Source organism: Anser brachyrhynchus (assembly GCF_964034855.1).
Source record: "Anser brachyrhynchus genome assembly, chromosome: 10".
Lineage (NCBI taxonomy): Eukaryota > Metazoa > Chordata > Aves > Anseriformes > Anatidae > Anser > Anser brachyrhynchus.
Window position 1 is genome coordinate 22,983,458 of NC_137705.1, and position 26,142 is coordinate 23,009,599.

A 26,142-nucleotide genomic window follows, 5' to 3' on the forward strand; every position below is an offset into this window, starting at 1 on the left:
AATACATGTTCCTACTTTTCATCATCCAATGAATAGTATTTCTATCCAGAAGAGGGGCTGGCGAACTCTCCTGGTAGCAAGGGAAGAATTATGTCCTTCTGCCCAACTCTCTTCGACAGGATTTTAATCTTCAGTAGTAAATTCAAGGAAAAAAAAAGAAAAAAAGTTACTTCATTCACTATAGGCTACTACGCCCACTACTCAATTTCCCTGCTGAAGCACAGCCCACTTAGACGGTCAGTGAACACACAACCATTCCCACCCCAGAGCTCCCAGAGGAGAGGTTAGCTGCAGAGCAGAAAACCCTGCTGCTGTGCAGCAGGTACACAAAGGGCTGCTGCCCACCATTTGTTAAATAACCGGAAGCTTTTAGCAGCTTAAGATACTGAGATTTTAACCACACTGGAGAAATCCCACGGGAAAAAACATATTGGAATACAGAACGTTTTTTTAAGCTGGTATTTTTATTAGAACTCTACATAAAGCACCTTTGCCTGCCTTAAACTTACAGTACTTCTCTGAACACTGCTTTTGTATAACACAGCACAAGATGCTTCAAACTACTCCGCATTTCTCGATTTGGACACTGCCACCTTAACAGCTTGCACAATGGCATCTTTGTCAATGCCAAACATCTTCAGGAGCTCAGCTGACTTCCCGCTTCGTGGTACATGAGATACAGCCAGGCGGTTGACTGTGATACCAGGCTCACCCACTACTGCAGCGCACACTGCTTCTCCAATGCCACCTATGAAAAAAAGTCAAAAAGGACACAGATCTGTATGCTTCAACAGGCAACATTGCTTTTAAATCAAAACCAGAAGATCAGAGATCACTTTTTTTTTTTGTGTCTTTCTGTTTACAAGCTCAGTGCTGTTATTGCTCTCTTGGAGGGCAGACTGGTACCAAGAGGATCTAGACAGAAGAAATGGGGCTAGGATACCTGTCAGACAATCAGAGGAGGAAGTTCAATAGCCTGCTCTAACACATTTTCTCTTGAGCCCATGGTCAAGTAAATAAAATTTTAAAGACATTTAGAAGTTTAAATATGATCAGATCTACACAAGTTAAATCCCCACTTCATATGCTTATGAGAAACATCAGTCACAATATCTATCCAAGTCCTCCAGTTATGAAACAAAACCAATTATGTATTTTAAAGATGTTCCAAGGACAACCAGCCTAACATTTCTGAAGTACTTACCAATTGGCAGTAAGAAATATACCTCTAATGGGCATAGGGTCAGGAATCCCTCACCACTTCAGCATCAGCCGACTGAGGGCCAGGTTTAAGATGTACTTAGACTGGGGAGCATTTACAAATATACCTGATGTGCTGAAAGTCTTCATTCCCACCAAGCTCAACCACATTTACGTGCTTCATCTTTCCATAATGCCTGTACATGCCACTAGACAGCTGAGTTGTGTAATAAATACTCACAACCTTTGCCTAGAGCTCAGTTCAGACTGAACCACTGTCAGTCAAAACGACAAAGGGTGCAATAGGGAACTGCGTGACAGCAGGAGAGATGTTGGAAGCGGGAATACTAGCGAAGAAGAAAGCACGGGGCTGCTGTCAACAGCATGTGCTCCAAAACCTGGCAGGAGAGACATCCTGGGGCTGCGTTACGGTTAAGGTGTATCCAGGAACATGCAGGGCTTGTCCCAGCTATGGGCACGCTGTGCTTTAACCAAACTTAGCTTCCAACCAGATACACCCATGGCTGCTGAGATCAGCGTGATGTGGGCTTGCAATGCATTCAGGCTTGTGATGCGTGTACACCTGACCTTCCTTGATTGCATCATATATAGAAAACTGTGCCAGTGTAAATCACAGGTTCATCACCTCAGTGGGATTTTGCCATTTTGCAAATCTGCAGTAAAATATTAATTAAGAGTTGAAAGATAAGCTAGAATTGATGAGGCTCAGTAACACAATTACCCTCTATGATCTGAAACAGAAGTATGGCATAATTAGTGCTTATGGAAATACCAGCTCACTTCACAGACCTGCCAAGAGAGGCACTCACCTTGAAGTAGGATAACCTTCTCCTAATATCTATTAGTAAATATCTTCAGTATCTACTAATGTTCTTTTTTCCCCCCTAATTTCTTTAGCTCCCCCAAGAGGGGGAAGCCTGACGTGCTGTTCACAACAGCTGTTCTCCATCTGCGTGCAGGCTCACCCTCAGAGGACGTGTGCACAGGCAGACCCCTGAAAACCTGTGCACAAAGTCATGTCAGAGAGCAAGAGGCAGCAGAGCAGCTGAACAGATGATCAGCTCCCAAGCAGATGATCAACTCTTAAACCAAGGTCCTGCAGAATCCTCACAGAGATCATCAGAAGTAGAAAAGAACTGTTTTACTCATGCAAATAAGAACCCAGTGCAGAAGCTGAGGGAGTCTTATAGAGACTACTCTGCTTCTCCCAAGCAGCTTTTTATCTGAAGGTTATTTGGGAATCATCTCCTTGCATGCATACGTGCAGTTTGTGCTCTCATGTTAAGAATGCTACCATATGCCAGTGACAGATTCTGAACTAGCCTGCAGGCGGTTTGCAATGCAGGAACAAAACAACTCCAGCAAGGATGCACAATGCTGTGATTCTTCACAGGCTCTGATCTGTTCTTTTACAGTGGTGGAGGAGCAAGAAAGAAATTTCTCCCGTGACAGCTGAAATTGACTAAACCATCTGATTTCAAAAAAAAAAAAACCAAACAGTTTAAATCAAGCTATTGGACAAAGAGAAAGCTTAAGAAATGTGCATAGCAAAGGTCTCTCTCTTACAGTTTAACATCCTGCAGAACAGCTGCTGTAAAAGTTATTCTGAGGCTGTTCTGTGCAGTCACTGCACCGCAGCACGAATTTACACTCTCACTGGGAACAAAGGAATCAAGACTTCACTTGCATCATGTGTACAGAAGGACACACAAAGCTAAGTAAACCATAAACGCAATTCTGATTAACCCATTACCTTAGGAAGCGTTCAGCCCTGTCACCATACAGCAATGAGAAAAGGCTAAAACCTCTCTTGTTTTAACTGAATGAACCACAGCAGCGGGCCTCATACTTCTCTCTTTCATCAGGAGAGACTGTGAACTTCAAACCCCCCAGGGCCTGCAGTGTGCACTGTGACCTCCAGGACCCAGCTCACCTTCATGGTAATGGTCCTCAACAGTGATGATTCTGCCTTTGGTCGCTCTTGCATTTTCAAGTATTGTCTTCTTATCCAGGGGCTTTATAGTGAAGGGGTCAATCACACGGATGAAGATTTTTTCTGCAATAATACAATTAAGTTATTTGCAACTTGTCCTTGGACTATGTAAGACAACAAAAGCAGCACAGGCAGCCCCTGCAATCTTCTAGAGCTATTCTGAAAGCTCCCTACACTAACTCCCAGGTATTTGTACTAATGGCTTACCTGACAGAACCTAACCAACCCTCATCTTTCTATGTATTCTTTCTTGATGCTCCTTGTGAGATAGCAACATCCAACTATTCCACAGATCAAACAGAGACAGAAAGGCCTTGGATAAGCAACTCAAGGTCAATATGAATGCCTGTTAGCAAAGCAGTAACTGAACTGGCCTTCCCAAATGTAAGAGCAGGATCCATCCACCACAAAATCCTTCTTATTCAGACTGTCACATTTTTTTTCCTCCAGACCTTTATTTTACCTTTAATTTTACTGTCAAGCCAGGCACAACTTCTTCCTGCTTCTTCAATCTGTAAGCATTCTGAATTCTCCCTTGCAGGCTGCCCACCTCACAGGTATACTTGTTTGAGCTGCCCCAGCCCTGATTACAGCGCCTTTAGAATTAGCATAAAAATCAGCATCGGTCCTGCTCTGACAGGCAGGCCAGATTACTCACTGAAGTTGCACACACAACAGCAATCACTAAATTGACTCTTACTAACCTAAGGAAGTCTGAGGCCTGGCCAGCTGTTCAGCAGCCACTCCAAGAAGCTACTTCAACATCCAGGAACTGATGTAGCACACAGAAACCCTCTGCTACACTACAGTAACAGTTTTGTGACTGAAGGCTCTTTTGTAGCCACTGTATTTTAGGCATTAGATGCTGCCTCTACAGTAAGGGAGTATCTCTCCATTGTCAGAGATTTCATGGTCAGCAGTGCATTGCAAAGCACGGAAAATGCAGCAAAATAACAGTTCTAAAAATAAAACTTTCGAAGTGTCCTAAGCCTGGTGGTTCAAGGACATGACGATACCTGTACAAATACAAAGCTACCCCTAAGCCAAAGGCAGCATTAACTGTATTATCTCTTACTATTTGTAATCTCTTCCTGGGCATAGGCCACTGACTCACAGGTGGATTTTCATGGTTTCTTTCTCTTCTTATTTCACTTAAGGATTTTTATTTTCTTTGTCAGATAATGTCAGTGTATTTGAGCACTATCACAGGATCTTCACCTCCCACTCTAGCTAAATGTTGATACGTTCATTCAAAAAATCAAGTTAGCAGTGAACCGTATCTACACGTGTGTGCTGTGTATTGACAGCACTGTGTGAGAGCGCACACTGTTGCTGTGGCTCAGATGGCAAGCTGCATGTTAACTGGCCCCAGTCTGCTTGCATTCGATCATGTTGGTGCACTAGCACACCCAACAGAGACCACTCCTGCTTCTTATACACTTCTCCAAGATTCTGCCTATGAGTGCATTCAGACAGGATAGCAATTTTAAGGAGACCTTTGATCTGACCAGTCCAGCAGCTTTCATAGCTACTAATGCTGCTAAGCTAACTAAAACCTACTCCATTAGGCAAGATTGGCATATATATACACACCACGTTGCACTTTATCAGCTAGCTGGTGACCAGCTGTCTGTAACATTTTGATAGTTGATATTTAACCAGTACAAAGGGTGAGCAGTTAGGTTGAACAGTATTGATTTCTTTGCTGTAGTAAATGATAAAGGAAAAAAAAGATCACCTTTTCTCAGCTGCTCTGCTGCAGACAGAGCCTCATGCAACGTGACTCCTGCTCCTATCACAGTCACTTGGTCATCCTTACTCTTCAGGACCACCTACAAGAAAATGTTTCCATGCATTTTTCATAAGTCTTGTTGTTTTTACCATTTCTGGAAATTTTATTAAGAGATCAAATCTTTGGCTTTAGAATGCTTTAGAGGGAAAGAGGCTTTTACAGAAAAGAACTTGGCATATTTTTTCTCATTTTCTGATTCCCTAGACAATATTTACCTTTGCCTGTCCAATATGGAAGTCCTCATTGTTGTTGTAAATGACAGGATTTTCAGGACGACTAGTTCTTATGAAACAAATGCCCTGTTTCCAAAGAAAGCATGACTTATAAAAATAGAAAGGCACTGACATTCTGAATGAAAAAAAAAATGCAGCAAAATGACTTTTTCTATTTGTCTGTTCTTCACCCTTCAGTTTTCCCTCACCTCTTCTTAGAACATGCCAGTAACTTACTGTCTTCTTTCTGATTCAAAGATCTTAATTTATTTTCTGTTCTCTTGTGGAAATGGGGAATCCTACTTGAGTTAATTAGAATCTGAGATCTTTTCCATACACGTGCATATTTTACTTTAGCAGCTTTAAAGCAAAGGAAGAAATGCTCATCTGAAAGCAAGGAAATATCCTTTCCATTAGTTAATGTTCAGATGTCCTTCCAAAAGGAAGTAACAAACTACTACTCAAATCTAATCTCTCCCTCATATTGCTTTACAATCCTTTAACTTTTTTTCCACTCATCTTTTTTTCCCACAGCCCACTCAGCACATTTGTTACATATCACATTTCCACACTTCTCCCCTTAAAAGCTGTACCAGCATGACTGAAATTTTTCAGATTCCTTGCTCAAGGTAAATTGCTATGTAAGCCAAGAGAAGTACCAATCAAGGAGATCTGACCCGGTGCTACCAATGATGTTTGGGCATTACTATGACAAATTAGATGAATTAAATAAGAGAAATCAGACACCCAACCATGGCCATAGAGGAACTGTTAGTCCTAGTTCTCTTCAGCCATCTCCCAGTTTAACTACAATCCATCGTTATCAAAGGAGAAAAAGATGACCAGTGAGATTGTCAACTAGTGTCAGTACCACTTTTCAACAGCTCCAAAAATGTTGAGTGTGAGATATCAGTAGAGGACCTGACTCCTGAGCTTTCATGTATAGGCACTTGATGATCAAATCCCCAAGACAAATTTATCTTTCCATATCCAGCTTCAGTTTTGATGCCAGCGATATCTTTCTAAGAGTGTACAATTTCTAAGTTTGCTAAAGACCAACATGAGTTAATGCTTGCCCTTATTTCTGAGCCAACTTAGACCCAAGCTGCAATCACTGTGTAATCATTTACATCTCTCCAGATATGGCCCACAGCATTCCACACTGTTCATTCAGAACTAGCCTGAGCAGAATGTTTGCAGCTTTCCATAAAAAGAAAACATCCCACTGCCACGCTGGAGCCTTTGAAGCAATTTAAGTGGACAGAGAAATGAAAAAAAAGCCAGCAGCAACAAGAAAGTACAGATAAAATATTATTCTCTGGCTCAAATACTCTGATGCAAACCTTGGTGTTGGCAGCAATTTCCACTGCTTTTTCAGTGGCTACAGCATCACCAGGGTAAAAGACAGTAGCATTGGGAACAGCTCGGAACATGGACAGATCCTCCAGTCCCATCTGAGAGGGCCCATCCTCACCTAAAAACAATTAAACCAAGGTTACAGAAAGATAAGTGCAGTTTGACAATCACTCAATATGAGGTTCAGTGCAAACCAGAACTATACGTATGTATATGTAAAAATAAAATCAGGCACACACAGGACATGCAAGTCTACCTGCTTGAGAAAAGAATCATCTTCTCCTTAAACCTGGAACCGTCTAAACAGTAAATAAAGATAGAAATACTAAAAAGAAAGAGAACTCGGGTTATAAAGAAAAAATGGAAAATAAAGTGCAATTAATAAGTGCAAAATAAAACAACACAAAAGGCAGACAACCAAAATAAGAAGGATACAGATATAGAAAGAGGGTCACAGGATATCTAAGTATCTTCAGATTTACACGTACCGAAGCCTTACAAGCAAAATTTGCAATTGTCGGTGATGTTACTCTAGATTTCATCTGCTGGAAACGTGAAAGGAGAACTGCACGTGTTCCATCAGAAAGGGAGAGTCCACTTGCTACAACTACACTCAAATTCTTAGGCTTACTTCAAGATTAAATGAAGGGTATGTATATTTTAATACTTCAGAAAGTCTTTTGGAAGAGCAATGAGGAGGTGCCTGTGTTGTTGAACTATTCAAGCATCTTATGGCTTGAATTGCAGATCTATGACAAGGACTGTTAGCCAGAGCATGCTGGATGCCATCAGTTACCTTAAAGAAACAACCACCACAACCCCCTCCCAAGGGCCTTATGTAAGGGTGCTTTGGGAATGGCACTGTTCCAAAGTAACCATGCAGAGTTCTGAATCCAGTCATGTCACAGCCTGCAAAGCAGAAGCAGGGCAAAAAGCCTTCCCACATGCGCCCACTACCTGTTGTTACTCAAGAAGGACGAGTTCATGAGGAAAGAGGAGAGAATTTTAACAAGAGCAGCACAAAACTCTGAAGAGCTTCAAAGATGTTAAGGAAATCAGTCACTGAACTCTGACACTATATAATACTAATAAAGTATGCATGAACCAGAAAAAAAGTCTCATCGTTCAGTCACAAAAAAAGTGTCTCTGACATCACAGTCTCTAAATCTGAATGCACTCTGACCAAAGTTTTTTTTCTTTACTGATATGGATTCAAATGCATACATAGAAAAAAAGCGAAATTACGAAGAACTAAATGAACAGGTACCTGAATCAGAACCTTACCCAAAGTAAGTAGAATATTCCACTCATGCTTGTCTGTTCCACTTTTGCTATTACAATGCCAATAATAATAGCATCCACAGTTCATACCAGTAATTCACAAACTAGCACTAAGTTGAGTTCTGCCCCACGTGCATCTTGACAAAAATCCCAATTTAATAATTTTGAGAGTAATGCAGCTCAAAAAAGAATAAATTTTCAATTATATCCTCAAAACCTGTATTTACAGCTTAAGCAAAACCTGAGCACTTACTATAAACAGTATCAAACGACTAGAATGTAAAGCTGGCTGTCTAAATGAGTTTTTTTGTTAAGGTCGTTGTGGTAGTTCTCTCTCATGAATTTCATGGGTCCAAATTTCAAAGCAGCAAAAGCCCTAGAACTGCATACATGAAACTTCAATTTTCAGCACAGATCCAGTTAGGATCCTGAAATCCATGCAGGCCTGAAGTTATAATAGGAATTACACTTAACTCATACCCTTCCATTTAAAATTGAATTTTCTAACAGTTAAAAGATTTCTCTGTAGTATTGTTTTTTAGAATTCCGTTGCAACACTTTAGGTTTTTGGAAGCTGGAGTTGAGGCCAAAATCAGGTTTGAAACTCAAACAGCTTTATAAATTTAAGTGTGCACTTTCCAATCACAGCTCCCAGCAAAACATTTCAAACATTGAAAATTCAAAAGTTGGAAGTGTAGTTCTAGGAGACAAACCAGGTAACCCAAAGCAGTTTCATCTTCTTAAATGAAGGAAGACCAAAGCTAATTGGCTTGTGCACCAACTCCCTTTGCTGCTTAAAAGACTTAAACTGGATTGAACTTGACTGTGAAGAGGTGGGAGGACTGATTTTAAAAAGAAAAGAGGCTTGTAATAGAATCCCTCCCTTAATGACATATAGAAGCCATAATCTGATATACTCTACTTACAGCTTCCTCCACTAAAGCATACTCTACACCACTGCAAGTCAAGCTTGAAGTTCTGGATGAGACTACACACATTAATAGCATCTTTAAATCTGTATAGCTTTACCAGTATTACAGGGCAGGCTAACTAATTTGCTTCAAACAAAAACAATAAAACCACCCCTTGTGCAAGCCATACTGCTAGCCAAAACCATTAAATCAGCTGCAAAATGGATGTATGCAAAGAACACCACCCTCATTAGCTCTCTCCCGCTTTCTTTTTCTCCACAAATACCTTGTAATATTTCAAGCATGAATGTTTATTGGCATTTTCCTTCTTGGTTTGCAAGTCTGGTCTTATTTTCATGGGCAATCTTTACAGGTTTCATTTCAAAAAAAAAAAGAAAAAAAGAAAAAAGCCCTCCCTTCATCAAACCAAAAGCAAACCCTAACATGACCTAACATGCATTTAGCAGTTATGACGGGAAGGCAAAGACCAGAGAAGGTAACGCCAATTTCCTGAATTACATAACAGATTCACAGTTCCTGTTTTATTAGCATTTTAAGTTCTGTTTGGTTAGAATGTTTTTACTTTTTTTTTTTTAAATAAATACATTTGCTGCTCCAGTATTAAGAAATACCTAGATAGATTAAAGCAATTATTTAAAACTGGTGATGTTAAAAGGCAGAATAAAACAAAAATATTTATTTTTGTAAAGCGTTTTTGAGATCCGAGGGCAAGACTATCTGTGCAAAAACAAGTACCATTAGTTTCTCGTTTTAGGAACTGGGAATGAGGTGTAACCATGAGACTATTCCCATCACAGAGGAAGTCCACTGCGAAGACGGAAAGGAACCAAAGTTCCTCGCTTTCAGCCAACTCCTTTGTATCACTTTACACTTCAGGCTTGTAGGGAGAAGTCCTACTTTTACCAAGCCAAGCTGATAGAAGAGGAAAAAAAGACAAGCTGAGGCAGGCTTGAAATTTCTCATTCTTTCCAAATGCAGCATTGTGCTTGATATAAAATTACAAATATTACTACTTCCCAAAAATGGCTCTACTGCTAGCTTTATGAATGATGAATCTTTAAAAAAAGCTTTAGCACTCAGCTTTGACCACTAGACACATCATTAAACGAATGGGAAGCACTAGCAAGTAACTCCAGGCTGCTCTTACCGATAGAAACACCGCAGTGTGACCCACAGAGGTTGATGTTACTCTCAGAGATGGCAGCCATACGGATCTGGTCGAATGCCCGTGTGAAGAAGGTCGCAAAGGTGCTGGCAAAAGCAACAGTTCTGTCACGTGTGGCACAGCCAACTGCAATGCTCACCTGAAGAGAGGGAGATTGTACAGGAACAGTGAATTCCTCGTTTATCACAGTTTCCAAGAGATCATCCATGGGTCTTTAGCAAGAAGCCCTCAATGCACTTTAAAAAACTCTCTTCTGTTCTGCTCCTAATCACTGGCCTTTCCAAAAAGGAAAGAGAAGCAACTCTCTCTCAGCATCTATTCTGCAGCGTTTCTACTCCTTGACTTAGTTGCTACCCAGTATTGTTGATCCCTACTGGCAGCAGCTTCTTTTCTTCATCTGCAACAAGCAGCCATTCAGAGTTTTAAAACTTATCCATCCTCCTCCCTGTTCTCCTGGATCAAGGACTTACGCTTCCAGTCCAAAATACATGGTATTGACTACCTCCAGCAGATAAAAAAAATATCATTATTAAATGGGGAACGGATTCACCCATATCACTTAGACTGGTGTTTACTAGAAGGACCCTTCTTCAGCAGGATGGAAAGTAGAACCAGGTTATTAAGTCATTTATTTCTACAGTTACCCCATGCATTTATTTTACACATGTTCCTTCATGGCCAGATTTTTCTCAGCCTGATGTAAATACAAAATGCCTGACTCACACTCATGAAACTGCCCTAGCATAAAATCTGCAAGAGACAGTCCACGGGTTCCTGAGTTATAAATCATTAAAGACAGCAACCCATTTCTGCCTGAATTTATGTTTCTAATTTCATTTGCTTCAGAGAACCATATAGAGGCAACTGACAGTCCAACAGATAAATTATCAAATTTTAGTCCTTTCTGTACAAATGCCATGAGGCCAACTTTTAACTATTTCTCTGTCCTCACCTTCATACCCCAGTCTAGCATAGAGCTCACTGTCATGTTGTGTTGTGGTATTCCATTTCCTGTGAAGAAAAAAAAGCCTAAAAAGTCTCTTCAGAATTGACCCTCTGCAAATCACACTGCAGGAAATATTACTATCATTTACAAGTTGCTATCTCCATGCTCTCTGCTGAATTGCAGACAGTGTGACCACAAAAATAAGAAAGATAAAGGAAGACTTAGAACAGGCTGATTAGAAGCACTCCTTTTGTATTACCTTTGTAAGCTTCTGCCACAGCCTAGGTTTTCCATTAGCATTAAGTAAAATTTAGTATCCATGAACACACATGTGAAAAGACTGAAACCTCACTTTCTGAAGAGTCAGACTAAATGGTTCCAGATCCTGCTGTGTAATAGCAGTACTTCATGAAAACAAGAGACCAGTTACCATGTTCTGTTCAGCAATGTAGCATTCAATGTAGCGACTGGGATGATCTTTCTTGAAAAGCTCTGAGAAAGTAGAGTTCTTTGTGTCTCCATCCAAAGCAATCACTCGATCATTAGCATGGCCCAGTTTTGCAAGTGCAACACCATAAGCTTTGCGGGTAGCCCACTAGGAAAAGAAAAGTATAGCAGCACTGTTACACATTCCTGGTTTTAGAAGCTTTTGTTTACTCATTTTTCTCATCTTTCCTTGAATGTATGCACATAAAATTAAAAAAAACAAACAAACTATTTTTAAGTGTTAACAGTATTATAACTACATGTGAGAAGCGTGGCACGGGAGAGTAAACAAAAAAAGGAAAATAGTGAAGCATGAGGACACGTATCTGTGTTGAAACCAGCAACTCCCTACCCATCCAGGTAGAAATTTTTGAAAACCTTACCCGGATAGGTCTCTATCAACCAGGTCTACAAAATCAACAAACCAATATTTTTGCTCCCGCTTTCCAACCAGGGAGATTCAATGAGCCTTGCAGCGCTTCTTTAATTTTATTTACACATAAAATAGTTAGGATAACTGACAATGATCACAAATTTACAGAGTGATTTTAATCTTTCTATTTTAATATATCCTTTCAATACCTGGCAAGTAGAACATTTGTGTGTCACACCACAGAGGTAGGTATTTACCAGGATACCAAAAACTGTATGGGAAGATTTGAATAGTAGAAATCATGGCAAAGGATACCATGGGAAACAAATCCTCTTGCCACCCACTAAACAGTCTTATGCTTCAGACGTCTGTCAAACTTTGAGAAAAGAAGGGAGTACCTTTTCTCCCACTTTGTAACTTGGTGGAGATGGCATCTTAATGTTTCTAATATTTACTACAGGTGCATCTTCTTCTGGGAGAGCAGGAGAAAGTTTTTTCTTGTTTTGGATTTTCTCATCTATTTCCAGAATTACTTGTTCAGCCATGTTTTTTGGAAGTGGCTTTCCATGCCAGCTTTCCTTATCTTCAACACCTGCACATTTTATTACAAATAAGAAAAATATTTAATCTTTTAGTAGCAGATTTTACCATGATAAAAGAGCAATGGACTACAACGCTCTAATATCATTTCCAAAGAAAGAATTTCCTTATTATTCCTGCCGTAAGCAGTTACAATAGTATTCAACTGCATTAATAAAAACATGTTCAAACACATCAGAGTCAAATTCCAAACATTCCAGACTAGTGACCATTCAAGACAACAAACTTTCAGTGTCTTCTAGTGAAACTATTTTTTAAATTGGTACCTAAAATATCCAGTCCATAAACATAGCAAGAACAGTTCTACATCAATGTGAACAGTTAACATGAAATTGTAGCAGTTAGTACTATAAAAACTAAGTTTCAAACAACAATTAACCAAGCTGTCTAATTCAAACAAACCCTGCAGATTTACAGCTTTAATAGCTTCTGCTGACTCCTATGTTTGTGCACCTAGCACTAACAGCAAAATCACCTCTCTGGCTGATATGCTTTTCACTAAGTGACTAGGAATAACAAGTTTTGCTTGCTTGCTTAATGAAAAGGATGGAAGAGATTCACTCTTGTTATTAATAATTTTTAGCTGATCAGAAAGAGGAATCCACACTGTGCTGCTAAACCCTGTAGCTGAACAGAATCACGGTGATGTCTGACAGGTTGAACATGCATTGAGTCCATTTATTGTAGCTAGCATAGATCTCCTCACCTCCAAGAGCCAAAATCATTTTTTAAGCACTAATGCTGTTAAGAAGTATAAAGAGTTTGAAAGACTTTTTACACACTGTTGCTCAAATGCATAAACGTTTGTCCACTGGAATATCACATTTACTTAAGTCTCATACCACATGAAAACTATGAAAGGATCTCAGAGGACCCATGAACTCCAAAATGTAGAGCTGCTAACCTATGAAATAATTTCTTTGAAATGCTGTATCCTGTATCTGTCAAAATTACGCATCAGATCATACGAAATAACCTGCAGTATGATGAGATGTCTTATGTACCATGTCTCATGAAGTTTTATCAAAACTGCAAATGCAACATCCCTCATTCTCTGTGCATTTTATACTGCCTGGCTGGTAACTAGCAGACTTGTTATCTGCAGCGGGGAGCATGGAGCTTCTGTGACCAAGTTACTCTCTTCTCTGTCTCACAGTAGTCGCTGCATACAAGTACAGCTGACAGCAGAGGAAATCCTACTCTGTAACTAGAGATCTACAAGAGCCCAATTAACACAGCTGGCTGATGTTAAGATCTCAGTCACATCTTTGCCTGATTCTAATGAAGGGCCAATCTAATGTCCTTTATTAAAAAAAAAAAGAAAAACCAATAGAATAGAATTATGATTTTTCAGAATGCATTGTAATATGACCAAGTGATAAAAGTGCTAGGATGATAACCATTTCAAATCTATGAGATGTTAGACTTCAATATATTTTTTTAAACAATCGCATCGTTATTGCAGTACTCTGTACATGTATTATACACAAAACAGTGGATGGTTTATTACCTGATATGCCTTTGCCTTTAAAAGTCTTTGCAATGATAGCTGTTGGCTGATGTTTGGCCTGCCCAAAGGCTTTGCAAAGTTCTTCCACACTGTGTCCATCAACAATGATAGCATGCCAGCTAAGAACACAAACAGATCAACTGTTTCTAAACGGTGTTAGCATATGACTCCCTCTGGTAGCTAGCAACAATAATGAATACTAACTTCATTCCAATGCAGTGTCTTTTTAAGAGACCCAAAATATGCCAGAAACATGAACTAGCATTCAGCTGCGACCATAAAATATCCTTTTTTTTTTTTTTTTTTTTTAAATAAGGCCAAATGACGCACTGGCAAAATCCATTAAGTTATCCTACACTTCTTCAAAAATAAAACCCATTTTTAAATACAAGAGCAAATTACACATCTAGCAATTAAAAAAAACTAACAATGAAAATTGATTAAAACCATTAAAATGCTTCATCATAATCTGCATGGTTGATATTTTATCTGACTTTTTTGTCATGGATTTTTGCATTTGTATAAAAAATACACATTTCTAAACTACATGAAAGTCCATACAAAGAATTCTCTTGGGAAAAACATTTTTCATGCCATTTTTCTGATCTAGTTGCTAAGACAGTACCCGTGGTCACAGATAGTTATGTCTGTATTCAATGTCGTTAGAAATAGATCCTCTAACAAATTTATCTGAGTAAGCAATCCTTGTATTTTTCCTCTAAACAACAATTCTGACACTTCTAATGTTCCTGCTGCACAAATACAGACTACTAGTATCAGCAATCATGAAAGACCATCTTTCTTGGTGTTGGTTTCCTTTAGAGCTGAAAGTGCATTTAAAAAATTCTAAAAAAGGCAAATAAAACGTGGTTTCAAATGGAAGAGTATACTGAACTTCTTCCAATCACATACCCAAAGGCCTCACAACGTTTTTGGTAGATTTCAACATGATGCTGCAGAGGTGCAGGGTCACTTTGTCCAAGACGGTTAACATCAAATATAGCAACTAGATTATCAAGCTTGTAAAACCCAGCAAAGGCCATTGCCTCCCAAACAGAGCCTTCAGATAACTCTCCATCTCCAAGCAGACAATACACTCGATAGCTGGAAAAAGAAATTTAAGAAAAAAACAAACAAACATGGTTTGACATGTAAGCAGAACTAAACCAAAAGCAAAATCTCTCTTAACGATTCCTGGCAAGAGGTTTTTTGTTTATTCCAAATATTGGTCAATTGATTCACCTCAGATAACTTTATGTAACCTTAGACAAATCAAAGTACTTCTGAGCTGTTACACACAAGAAAATGTTTAAGATGAGAGATACTATTTCAAACTTTTCTCTCTAAGAAAATTAGGTTTTAAGCCTCCTATTACAAGGCTTGAATGAACTGGCCCATTAAACACTGTCACTGTGACTCAGCAAGGCCACTGACAATGCATGAAAGGTAACCGCCTGCTTCCTCATTCCTAGTATATATTCCCTGGAAGGTCACCCAGTAATTTCATTTCAGGAAACTATAAATTGGGAATTAATTTAGCTACATATTAACACCTGTCACATAACCAAATTCAGGAAACAGAAAACCAAATGATACTATTTTGTAGACTGCTTGTGTACACACCGAAGCTTTTTATTTAGGCAAAACTCAGCAGGATTACTGCCTGATCTCCTCTACGGCATTCAGCCCTGAGTTTTTCTTCTGTTCTCACTCTCTTTCTGGATGACAAAGCTATTATTTATTAAAATTAAAATGGAATTGTATGTTAGGCTTCAAAGATATATTTTAAAAACCAAATAATCAAGATAGCTGTTAGTTTTTTTTTTTTTTTACTAGACATTTAGCTATTACAGACTTCTGATCCAAATCCCACCTTCCTTTAGCTAGATCTGAACTCTGTCCACACAAGCTTCTTCCCATTACTGCATGCAACACCGCCTTTTTCTTCCATCAAGTAACCACTGGTTAATTTTTTTCCCCACACGTAGCATCTGCTAAACTCAATTAAAATCAGCAAGTCATCTTTCACACAAATGATTTCAAGCTAGTGAAGTGTAGGGCACATTAACTGGGCAGCCTAGGTTTGAATGTGCTAGAACTGTCACATAAAATAAATCAACTACATCAGGCTACTTTCCTCCTCATACAGATTTGCCTTTAGACATCTACTTTTCTTATCCACAAAACAAATGGCAGAAGCAATCATTTTTGCCTCTATGGAGTCAAGTGGTTTTCAGGTAACGTTTTTAAGCCTTACTTTATGATTCAGTAATGCTATTATTGACCATAACAGTTCCTCATCCAGATTCATGTTGTCCATTATTTGTCATCTGACTTTGAACAGATGCATCCCCAGTTGATTTCTTCCCCCTAAGGGGAGGCATACGAGTCTCAAAATTGCTATCAGTTACTCTCCAGAAGTTAGAGGCCGCTCCAGCAGCTTACTGCCTTCTCTGTGCAGGAACATCACCTTGCTGTCAGGTTACAAAAGGAATGAGCATATTCTTGATAATCTCCAAATCTTTCCCAGTTTCACTAGCAATGGATTCATAATTATCAGGGTGATATTTTTATTATTTTAAACCTGAATTAAGTTAAGACTTCAGTTAAGACTTGGGAAAGGAGAAAAACAGAATAAAGGATTCCCCGTTCCCATTCCCCCCCAAAGTAAAAATATAAATTTCTTTTCACAAAACATTCCCACTGAATGCCTATAATGATGAAATAAGAAGATGGAATTACCTGGCTCTGTCAAAGAATTTGCCAGTGTATGCCATTCCACATGCAGCACCAAGACCCTGCCCAAGGGATCCAGTAGCCACATCAGTGAACGCTTGTCTCTGATAATAAAAAGACAATGATTATTTTACAGTCGAGAAACAGAAAAGCAGGAGATGGTTCAACATACACCAAAATTCAGCATCTGAGCCATGACAATATAGCGCAAGTCCCTCCATACCTCACCCTCTTCCCCTCTCCCAGCTATCCATGTACTTCAATGGTCAGTGTCACAGGCTAACTAGTTTCTCTGAGAGGGAGTGTTGCCTATAGCTCAGGGATTTCTAAACTGTGCCTGGGATGGCAACAGTTAAAAACTGATAATTTTGAATAATTAATTGAAAGAATTGATTGGAAATGGAAAGTCAACCAAATTGGATATAAACCCTTAAAATACCTCAAAACTTCTTATAGAGCAAGAAGAGCCATATTTTATACAACCCTTTTTAAACAGAAGATATTGTCATACAGGACTGCAGAAGAAGTTTATTAGAATGCTAAAGGTTATTTTTGCACACTCATTTGAACCCAGACCCTGATTCAATTGTGAAGCCACAAATATCATCATAAACCTGCATGGAAATCTTTATCTTTCCTGCACTGTAGCTGGCAACCAAGAGTTGCAGCAATATATATATATATATTTATTTATTTATTATTATTTATTTATTTTACAGAAAACACCATGTTGTATCAAAGGTTACAAGCACTCACTGGTACTGGGTGTCCTTCTAAGACAGAATCAATTTTCCTCAAGTTCAGTAAATCTGTTTCTTGTAGAAAGCCGGCCTCTGCCCAAACAGAATATAAAATTGGTGCTGCATGACCCTAGAGAGAAACACCAATTTTAAGCAAAACAAGCTTCACAATATCCTATAAACAAGATAAATGTCTACAAAGCAGAAAAAGGTCTATAATCAGCTTCTTGGGTCCACCAAAATGGGATCAAATTCTAAACCATTTTTACGATAGAACATACACTCTGATGCTTGCTACCATGTGCTCAGTGCCCATGCTTAAAGTAGCCCAGACATCTGACTGCAGTTAAGGTACAGAGAATGCTGCACTCAAGGGCCATTTAGGAAATACTCTAGAAAATTAACTTTGAAGAATAAGTAAGTCTCTCAGTCATGTGGGTCCAATTGCAAAAATCAGTTTTCATATCAAAATGAAACACCTTGATTGATTCAATTTGCTTAGGTAGCACTTTCAAGAACAGAGCGCTGGTCATTCAGTCAGTAAGCAGATGGCTGAGAAAGTGTTATTCCACTAAAACTTCCACAGTACCCGAGTGTGCAAGGCAAGATGCAGGGTGTGCCAATCAGCAAAATTTGAAGCTTTATACAATCAGATCCCTGTGGCTAGATCCATCTGGACAACTACAACGTAGCAGCCACGTTTCACCACAGAGCCATCAGGAGTCAGCAGAAGCATGCACAGCTTTGAAGCCATTTAGCAACTCTAGGCAGAAACCCTGCTTAATCTGAGGGGGTAAAACAGATATTAAGCTATCCTGTCTTACTATTTTAGCTCCTCAGCACTAGCTATGGGCTTCTCACCCAGTTACTTCATTTGGAAAGGCAGTCAGAAGTGGCAACAGTTATAACCAACACAACAGATAGACACCATCAGCTATGCAGTATTACTGCAAGCCACCATCTGAGGGGCTCTGACTGAGGAGAGAACTTCATCAGCTGCTCTGTACACCACTGGGAGCTTTCCTGAAGGCCCCTCAGCTGCCCTTAAGGCACACGACCAAAATGTCCCCGTGATGCACAAGGGCACAAAGCAAAAGTCAACAAGAAATACACAGGGGCAGTCAGGGTTGTGCTTTTATGTGTTCTCTGAACTAGAGTGGCTTCAGAAGTACTACTCACTTTAACACCATATTGGCAGAGCAGGAATGCAAGTGACTCACTAACCCACCATAGCTACTTCCTACAACACTCCCTGAAGAGCTGACAGTAATTAGTGCACGCTGTGACACGTGTGACAATTAGTGCACTAATAACGGTATGGCTGCATTTAACAAGTGGAGCACAAAAGCTAACTGTGACTTACCACTGAGAAAATTAGCTATGCCAAGATAAAGCAGACTTGAATTTCCCAATAGGTTTTATAGACAACATGATAGCATTTATTATTTAATATCAGAACAACTTAACATAGTGAAATTCAGGCAAACCAACACACAGTACAGAGATACTTCTTAATGATTTTTGAGTTATGCTACAACTTAACTCTATCAACTTTTATATTTCCGTAGTAAACACATTCCAAGCTCTCAAACATTTGCAATGCTTCTCAGTGGATGCAAGCATAAGTAAGTGCAAGTCATGGAAGACAGATCCACGTGATTTACAGACAGCTCTTTACTAGCAACCATATAGCATAACAGTTAGGATTTTACCTTTGAGAGAACAAAACGGTCGTTGCTGGCATTTCTGGGATCTTGCACTTTGTACTTCATGGTATGGAAAAACAGCACAGACATAATCTCTGCTGCACTGCAACATGATGTAGGGTGGCTACAAGTCAAGACAGACCCAAGATTACCACTTCTCGTTATTGTTTTCTTAGGATCACATCTTTAAAACACTGCTTTACCAGTCCTCTACCCCTCAGCATTAAAACATACAGCCTAAAGCATTTGTGATAACCCATCCCACCTACCATTACCCCAATGCCAATCAATTGCACTTTAAGACGAAGGAGCCTTGTTATCTAGTTAAAGTGGATGTTAAAGATAGACGCCAGTGACGGACCAAGGACGTCTTTTAGAGCTCTCCATTCTTCATGCCAGAAGACAGTACCCTAATCAGTGACCGGGGAGCATGGGAAGTAGCACACACCCCGTGCCCCAAATCATACCCTGCTGACTTGTCTAAGGCAGGAATTCACCCTGAAGCAGAGGTACTTTGGCCACTCGCTGAATGAAGGAATTAAACACGTGGCATCATGACGTGTTCAGGCCTCACTGCACAGGCGGGAACTGGTAACGTAAGATTAACTTGGTTTGAATGTTCTGGAACATTTAGAACTGTATAACAAAACTTTTTTTTTTTTTAAATGATTCATTATTTCACTGTTAGAAGTGTTTGAACCAGAATTTTGACTTCTAGAGAAGGCACTAAGTAATACAGTTCTCACATTTCATCTATTGACAGTGAACACAGACATTTACTGTCTCCAGCTTGTTATTAAAAATAATAAACATCCAGATACACATTATAAAATACCAATTTGGTTAATCTTTGGCTAAAAGAAGGACCAACGTTTTCCAAATTTACATCTAGATAAGTTTGAAAATATAAAAATAATTGGTTCAACAACGATTTAGAAACAGCTGGACAGTCTCTCTTCTACTGAAGAATCTGGGACAATTTCTGCAACAGTTTTCAGCAGCAACACAAATGAATACTTCAACTGTAGCTTGCCTCTGAAATACACTGGCCCCCTTCAGAAGCAGATATGCCATACAGCAGCAAACAAATAAATATAAAATTATATGATGAGTTTTTTCCATGTGGCAAATACTGAGTTATTCCAACACAACGTATATATTTCATTTAAGTTTATCAGAAGGGCATACAAATATTTTTATTTAATCTACATTACTGTAAGTTAAATAATGATTGCTGTGATTCTTTTTGACCTTGAAGGGATGGTCCCTACTTGACCTATTCAGTATATCAGCCTTGGGTTTTCACTTACTTTGGACAGAACTCTAAAGCAACACAGAGAGTTGTTTTTTTGTTTGTTTTTTAATCTTTATTTAAAGTGAAAGTAGCATTTTTTTTTTTCAGATTTTACTGGTGTAAACAGGATCATTCTAAAGTACAGGAAAGTAAGTGATGAACAGTAGGAGAGTTATGGCTCCAGAAACCAACACCAGCTTTGAGACCAAAACACTCTCACCCCACTTTCTCTTCTGCCAACATTTATTTTTCATCTTTAACGTGATACTCTTTAAAATATTAGACCCTTTTTGTAATACAGGACAATTTTACTATGAAAGAGTCACACTTCATTTTTCTTTACACATGTACATTTACCATGCATGTTAGGATTAGACAACACTTTCACTAGAGCTTTAATGACAATATTCTCCGCTGGTCATAATAAACCTTCCCTCCCAACATCCCCAACAGTGCTATAATAAGAGAATAAAAACATGCAAAACACTAGCAAAATATGAATTATGGTTAGTGTCCATCCCTTAGTAAGTACTCACACACAAGGAACCACAAGAATTAGCTTTAAACCATGGTTCAAACATATTAGTAAATATTTATGTATTTGAGTTAATCAATAAGCCTTACATGCTTGTTTAAAGCCTTCATTCCTTGAATTTTATTAACTTTATACTTAACCATACTTCTATGAACTCCTGGTCTTGGTAAAAAAAGTTTTAAACAACCTAAAATGGTAGCATGTGGAAAAAAAAAGTAGAAAATTTAATAAATGATCTGAAAATTAAAAAAAAAATTGTTTAAACTAATAGTTAATTAAATGAATTCCTACTAACAGAAGTTACCTAAAATTTAATGACATAACAGAAACCATGAATTGCTCTAAAACCAGCTATGTAATTTTGCTAAATATAGCCATCCTAATTAGATCAACTGCTCCAATTTTAATTCATACTTTCCTAACAAATCCTGTTAAAAAAAATCCTTGTTAAGCCTAAAAAAGTGTATTTGTCATACTCATACTGGGGAAAAAAATACAGCAACTCATCACCACTATTCTCACACCATCTTTCACATGTATTCTCAACTAACCAACAACCTAGAACTTTGTGGCAATGGTCTGATGAATACATTTCTCTGCCCGATAGATTCTACCATGTAACTTCCTTAAATTTGAAATACAGCCCTTCTATAGGAAACCAAACCAAAAAAAAAAAACACACTAGAACCCTGAAATTTTGGATCCACAGAAATAAAGAGTAAAATAATTACAGGATAGAACTTTTTTCACTTAACATCAATTTATATTACCTCCACATACACATGCCTAGTCATTTCATCTGAGGAGAACTGTAGTAGAATGTTAAAACGGAATATTGAGTAAATGACACAGATAAAATATGCAAGAAAATCTGCAACAAGTGATCAAACCACATGTTATGAAATTTAACTGCTTCTTAAGAAACTCTGGCAGCTTCCACTTTCAAGAATTTAGCTATCTAATTCTAGGAAGCAGACACTGTTTCAAAACTACAGAAGTTTATCATTAGCTACAAAAGGGACTCTACCAGTTTTGATCAAAATGTCCGCACTGCTTATCTAAAAGGGAAGCTCAGCCACACCCAAAAGCAAGTATGTTCAATCTTTACAATTAAATTAATCAAGTTTTTTCCCCACCTAAGGCATTTTAGGCACTTGTTTCCAGTTTACTGAATTTTTCCACTACAGCTAATAAGGGACTCATCATAGCTAAATTACATATTTGAGCATCTTAAGGACCAGATTCCCTAGTATCTTAGCCCTTGTTCAGATAAAGGCTATACTTTCTTTAATAAAACACAAGTAAAGACTGCAAGAACTGGCTTGTCTTACCAACCACTGAACCACTTTTCCTGCAACACAAGTCACAGTTTACAGAAATTACTTCCGTGACAGAAGTCAGCAGGTTCTCTTTCATTTGAAGTGTTTCTATTGCAAGTATTTCTGTCACTTTTACAAACTACACCTTTAACAAATACTAGCTTCCTTGAAAAAGTCAATGCAAGCATGACACGGCTTTTTTTTCCTTTTCTTTTTAAGAGTAAGCCTCTATTTAAACGTAACCTGCATTCAAACTTCTCTGTCTACATTCTTACACTATGCTAGCACTTTAAACAAAGCTCACTGTCTCATTCAGGTTTTTGGAAAACACATTCATAATGCTTAATTGCTTTAGAAATGTACGTCATTTGCCTAATGCTCCAACAGATTCTGAAGTTCTTTTCCTTTTAGGCATGATACAACACCATCTTGGTAAGCAAATCTTACATTTATTAATAAAACATATAACTTGACGACATTATCTTCCCTCCAGAGCCCATCTTTTGTAACTTGCTCATTATCAGGGTGTGTAATAATTTCAGACTCTACACAACACTAAGTAGAGCTAGAATAAGCTGTAGTGATTAATGAAATGTCCCTGTGCAAGGGGTACTCAGTATTGTAGTACACAGGAATAAATAGCTCAAGCAAAGCTATTTTTACCATTTCTTCATCAGTACTGGGAAAATGACGCTAATACCAGATTTCTCAATTTTGTGAACCACAGAAGAAAAGCAAATGGTGTGGCAAGATCCTAATTCTTTATTTTCACATCAGACTACACGGAGATAATTTTACCTGTAGATAAGAGAACCAGTAACACACACATCTGTGGCCTGCATACAATACGTAGTAGAACCGCAAGATTGAAGCCTCAACTGTACTAATCAGATGTATCACAATTTTTCTTACCAGTAATTTCACATAGGCTTGTATAATATCTGCTATACATTGGAGCTTTGAATCAAATCAAGAATCAAAGAGCAATTGTTGAGTGTCCTGCGCTTCTCTCTCCAGGCTGGACCAACCAAGTTTTTATTGCTTGGTAAAAACCCACTCCTACGGCTGGCTGAGAGGCTCCTCGTGCCCCAACACCCTATTTTACACAGAGAACCAAAGCAGTATTGTCACTTGCTGCATGGAAAAGGAATAAGTAAAGTTCAGTTTCTGTATGCTTTGAGAAAGAGCCACGTGAGGCAGCCCATGCCGGACACAGAGCGGTAAGTGTAAGGCAATTCAAAGAGAAAGCTTGAAAATGTTTCCCAGGCCACCTTTCTCCACAGAAACCTCAGCGTCCAAAGGATTCCTTCAGCTATACGAAAAAAAAGGAAAAAAAAAAACCACACACTACAGCCAGTTTCAAAGACATCTAAACGCAGGAAATTGCCACAAGCTGGGATATAAAAGGCCCGCATTCTACGTGGAACCACTCAAATGCATTATTCAAGCAGAAAAAATGGATTTAATTTTACATGAGTCAAAGTGGATTGTCTGCAGAGATTTTTTTTCCATAGGTAAAGCACGATCAAAGGAAGGATAACCCTGGAATCTGCACACATCAGAGACTCGGCTAAATCCTGTCCAGAGGCCTGAATAAACCGCCCGTTGGAGACCGCGGGCATTTCACAGATAATCCCACTCGGGCTCACTTGAAATTCTGTGGAGAATTACTTCCAACTGACGGGCACGAAATGAAAAAGAAACCGTTTGCGCCTGGGGCAGGAATTCTTTGGTGCTCAGTCCTGCACCGGCTCGGCACGGCCACAGCGCCGCCGCCCGGGGCGGGGCCGGGCCGGGGCCGCTCCGCGCCTCGCCCGCCGCCGCCATTTCCTGACGGAGCATCCCGCGGAGCCCCCGCCGGCACGGCCACGCGGGCTGCGGGACACACGGGACATCTGGCCGCGGCTGCGCTGTGTAGAGGCTGCCCGTCCCCGCTGCGGGGTGCTCCGTCTCCCTCCGCTCAGTGTTGTGCAGAAAACAGAGCGAGAAAGGAAGAGCCCCCAGCAGCCCCCCCTCAGCAGCCCCTCTCGGGGCTCAGCCCACCCGCCCCACTCACCCCGAACCGGCCGCGGTCGTGGCCTTGATGGAGCTGATGCGGAGCCGGTTGGCCGTGTCCTTCAGGGCCTGCAGCGTCTGCTGGTCGGGCTTGTGGTAGTCCTCCATGGGGGCCAAGCAGCAATCGGCGGCAGCAGCGGGGGTCGTGTGGCGGCAGCACCCGGGGCCGGGAGGGGCGGCGGCGCTCGGTGAGGACCGCGAGCAGCGCGCCTCGGAAGGGAGGGCGGAGAGAAAGAGCAGGCGAGGGAGGGACGGACGGAGGGCAGGAGGGAGCGAGGGAGGCTCGGCCCCCACCGGAGAGGCGGGCCCGGTCCGGCCTCGGAGCCCGCCGGCTCCCCCTGCCGATAGGAGGCGGCTCCAGGGGCAGCGCGCAGGTGCCCCGGGCGCCATTTCGCTGCCCCGCCTGAGGTGCGGCCGGAGCCTCGCGGCCTCTCACAGCCGCTCAGAGCAGAAGGGGGTCTCCAACTCACACTCTTCCATCGTTCAAACCCCGTCAGGTGAAGCTATTTCTGTGGGTTTCCACCTCGAGCCTGTCCTTGCCGGTTAAAGAATGTCACTGCATCACGTGTAGTCGTTTGCAGCTGTGGCGGAATTGCTGTGTGCCCTTTGCTTTCGAGAAAGAATCAACATTTCAGTCACGCACGTTCAAAAAGCAGAGCTCTCCTAGCTCTCCTCATTTAACAAGTACAGAGAGTTTAGCTTAACAGACTGACTTCATCAGTCCTCAATCGGAAAATACATCTTCTTTAGCAATTCTGAACAGTAGGATGTTAAAGTCATTAAAGCTACAAACTTAACTAGGCACACTAAAAATGTAATGTTTGTTCTGGAAAACTCCAGTAGTACTCGAAGTCACAATCTTAAAAAATATATATATATATAAATTAAACCCACAGAAAACACAAATAATCAAAACCTTCATGTCTTGCTCATGATGGCTGGTATTAGTGCACTGCGCTCTCCATGCATTTCAGTGTTGTGTCCACTCATAGCTTGTCTTGGAAGCTTTATTACATTGTTTAAAAAAAGTGATATATTTTTTAAATATAAACAGTTACTCATAGTGAATATTAGTGCTACTGTTATCTCCCTTCTGAAGGCATTACTTATGTGTACCATTTAAGAAAACTGAACCTTCATCTTCAGCTCTCTGAAGAATCTGGGTTTCAGCAATAAGGGAAACCACCTGTAATTTATAAAGTAGCCATGCTCACTTGGCAAATCCCAGCTAATAAGTAACATGTGAAACTCTTACCACGGTAAGGTTACACTTTCTTCCACAAACTATTCCGTTTATTGTTACAAATAAAAGCAGGCTGGACTCTGCTAGCTTAACTGTTTTCTTAACCTATTCTATCAGTTGTCTTTTCGAAAATATTTTTAGTTAAAAAAAATACTCAGAAGAAATACTAAACTAGAAATCGGCTATGTGCCAGGAAGAAGGAAAAAAATGGAGTCAAACAACCAAACCCGACAGTAGCAAAGTGCAGAGTTCATTTTAGAGAGCACTGTGTAAAGGCTGTTTGCTGCAACTGCCATTTTCTGTGCTCCAATCTATATTCTACTTTAAAATAATTAGATAAGTCACCTACTTTATTTTCTTCTTGCAAAAGCAGTTACTCAAATCTTTTCATTTTAGTATGACACTTATAAGTGTTATGGACAATAAAACTGGGATGTTGAAGTGCCTGATGAGAATCATATAGACATTAATTTACGTTTAGGAACTCTAAAAACATGGTCTACATTGTCAAGAGCTTCCCAGAGCAGAGCAATGGCCCATTAGAGCAAAGTGCCAAAAACTTAATTTGTTAATTCAATTCAAGGATCACTGTGCAGATCTGCTAGTGTCTCAAGTTACAGAAAAACATGTCATTTATCCTGTAACAT

At 39.7% G+C, this 26,142-nt stretch overlaps 1 protein-coding gene across 1 annotated transcript; it reads right to left on the reverse strand.

Annotated features, from left to right (window-relative positions):
- Positions 1 to 445: 445 nt before the first annotated feature.
- On the reverse strand, positions 446 to 24,587 carry TKT (transketolase). Its single transcript, XM_080606392.1, has 14 exons — positions 24,254 to 24,587; positions 19,056 to 19,173; positions 17,360 to 17,473; positions 16,610 to 16,707; positions 14,780 to 14,971; positions 13,868 to 13,986; positions 12,156 to 12,349; positions 11,329 to 11,493; positions 9,935 to 10,091; positions 6,562 to 6,692; positions 5,222 to 5,305; positions 4,953 to 5,046; positions 3,155 to 3,277; positions 446 to 748 (listed from the first exon to the last, which is right to left on the reverse strand). The coding sequence occupies exons 1-14, from the start codon at positions 24,358 to 24,360 to the stop codon at positions 561 to 563; spliced, it is 1,884 nt and encodes a 627-aa protein (XP_080462518.1). The 5' UTR covers positions 24,361 to 24,587; the 3' UTR covers positions 446 to 560.
- Between the last annotated feature and the right edge of the window lie 1,555 nt (positions 24,588 to 26,142).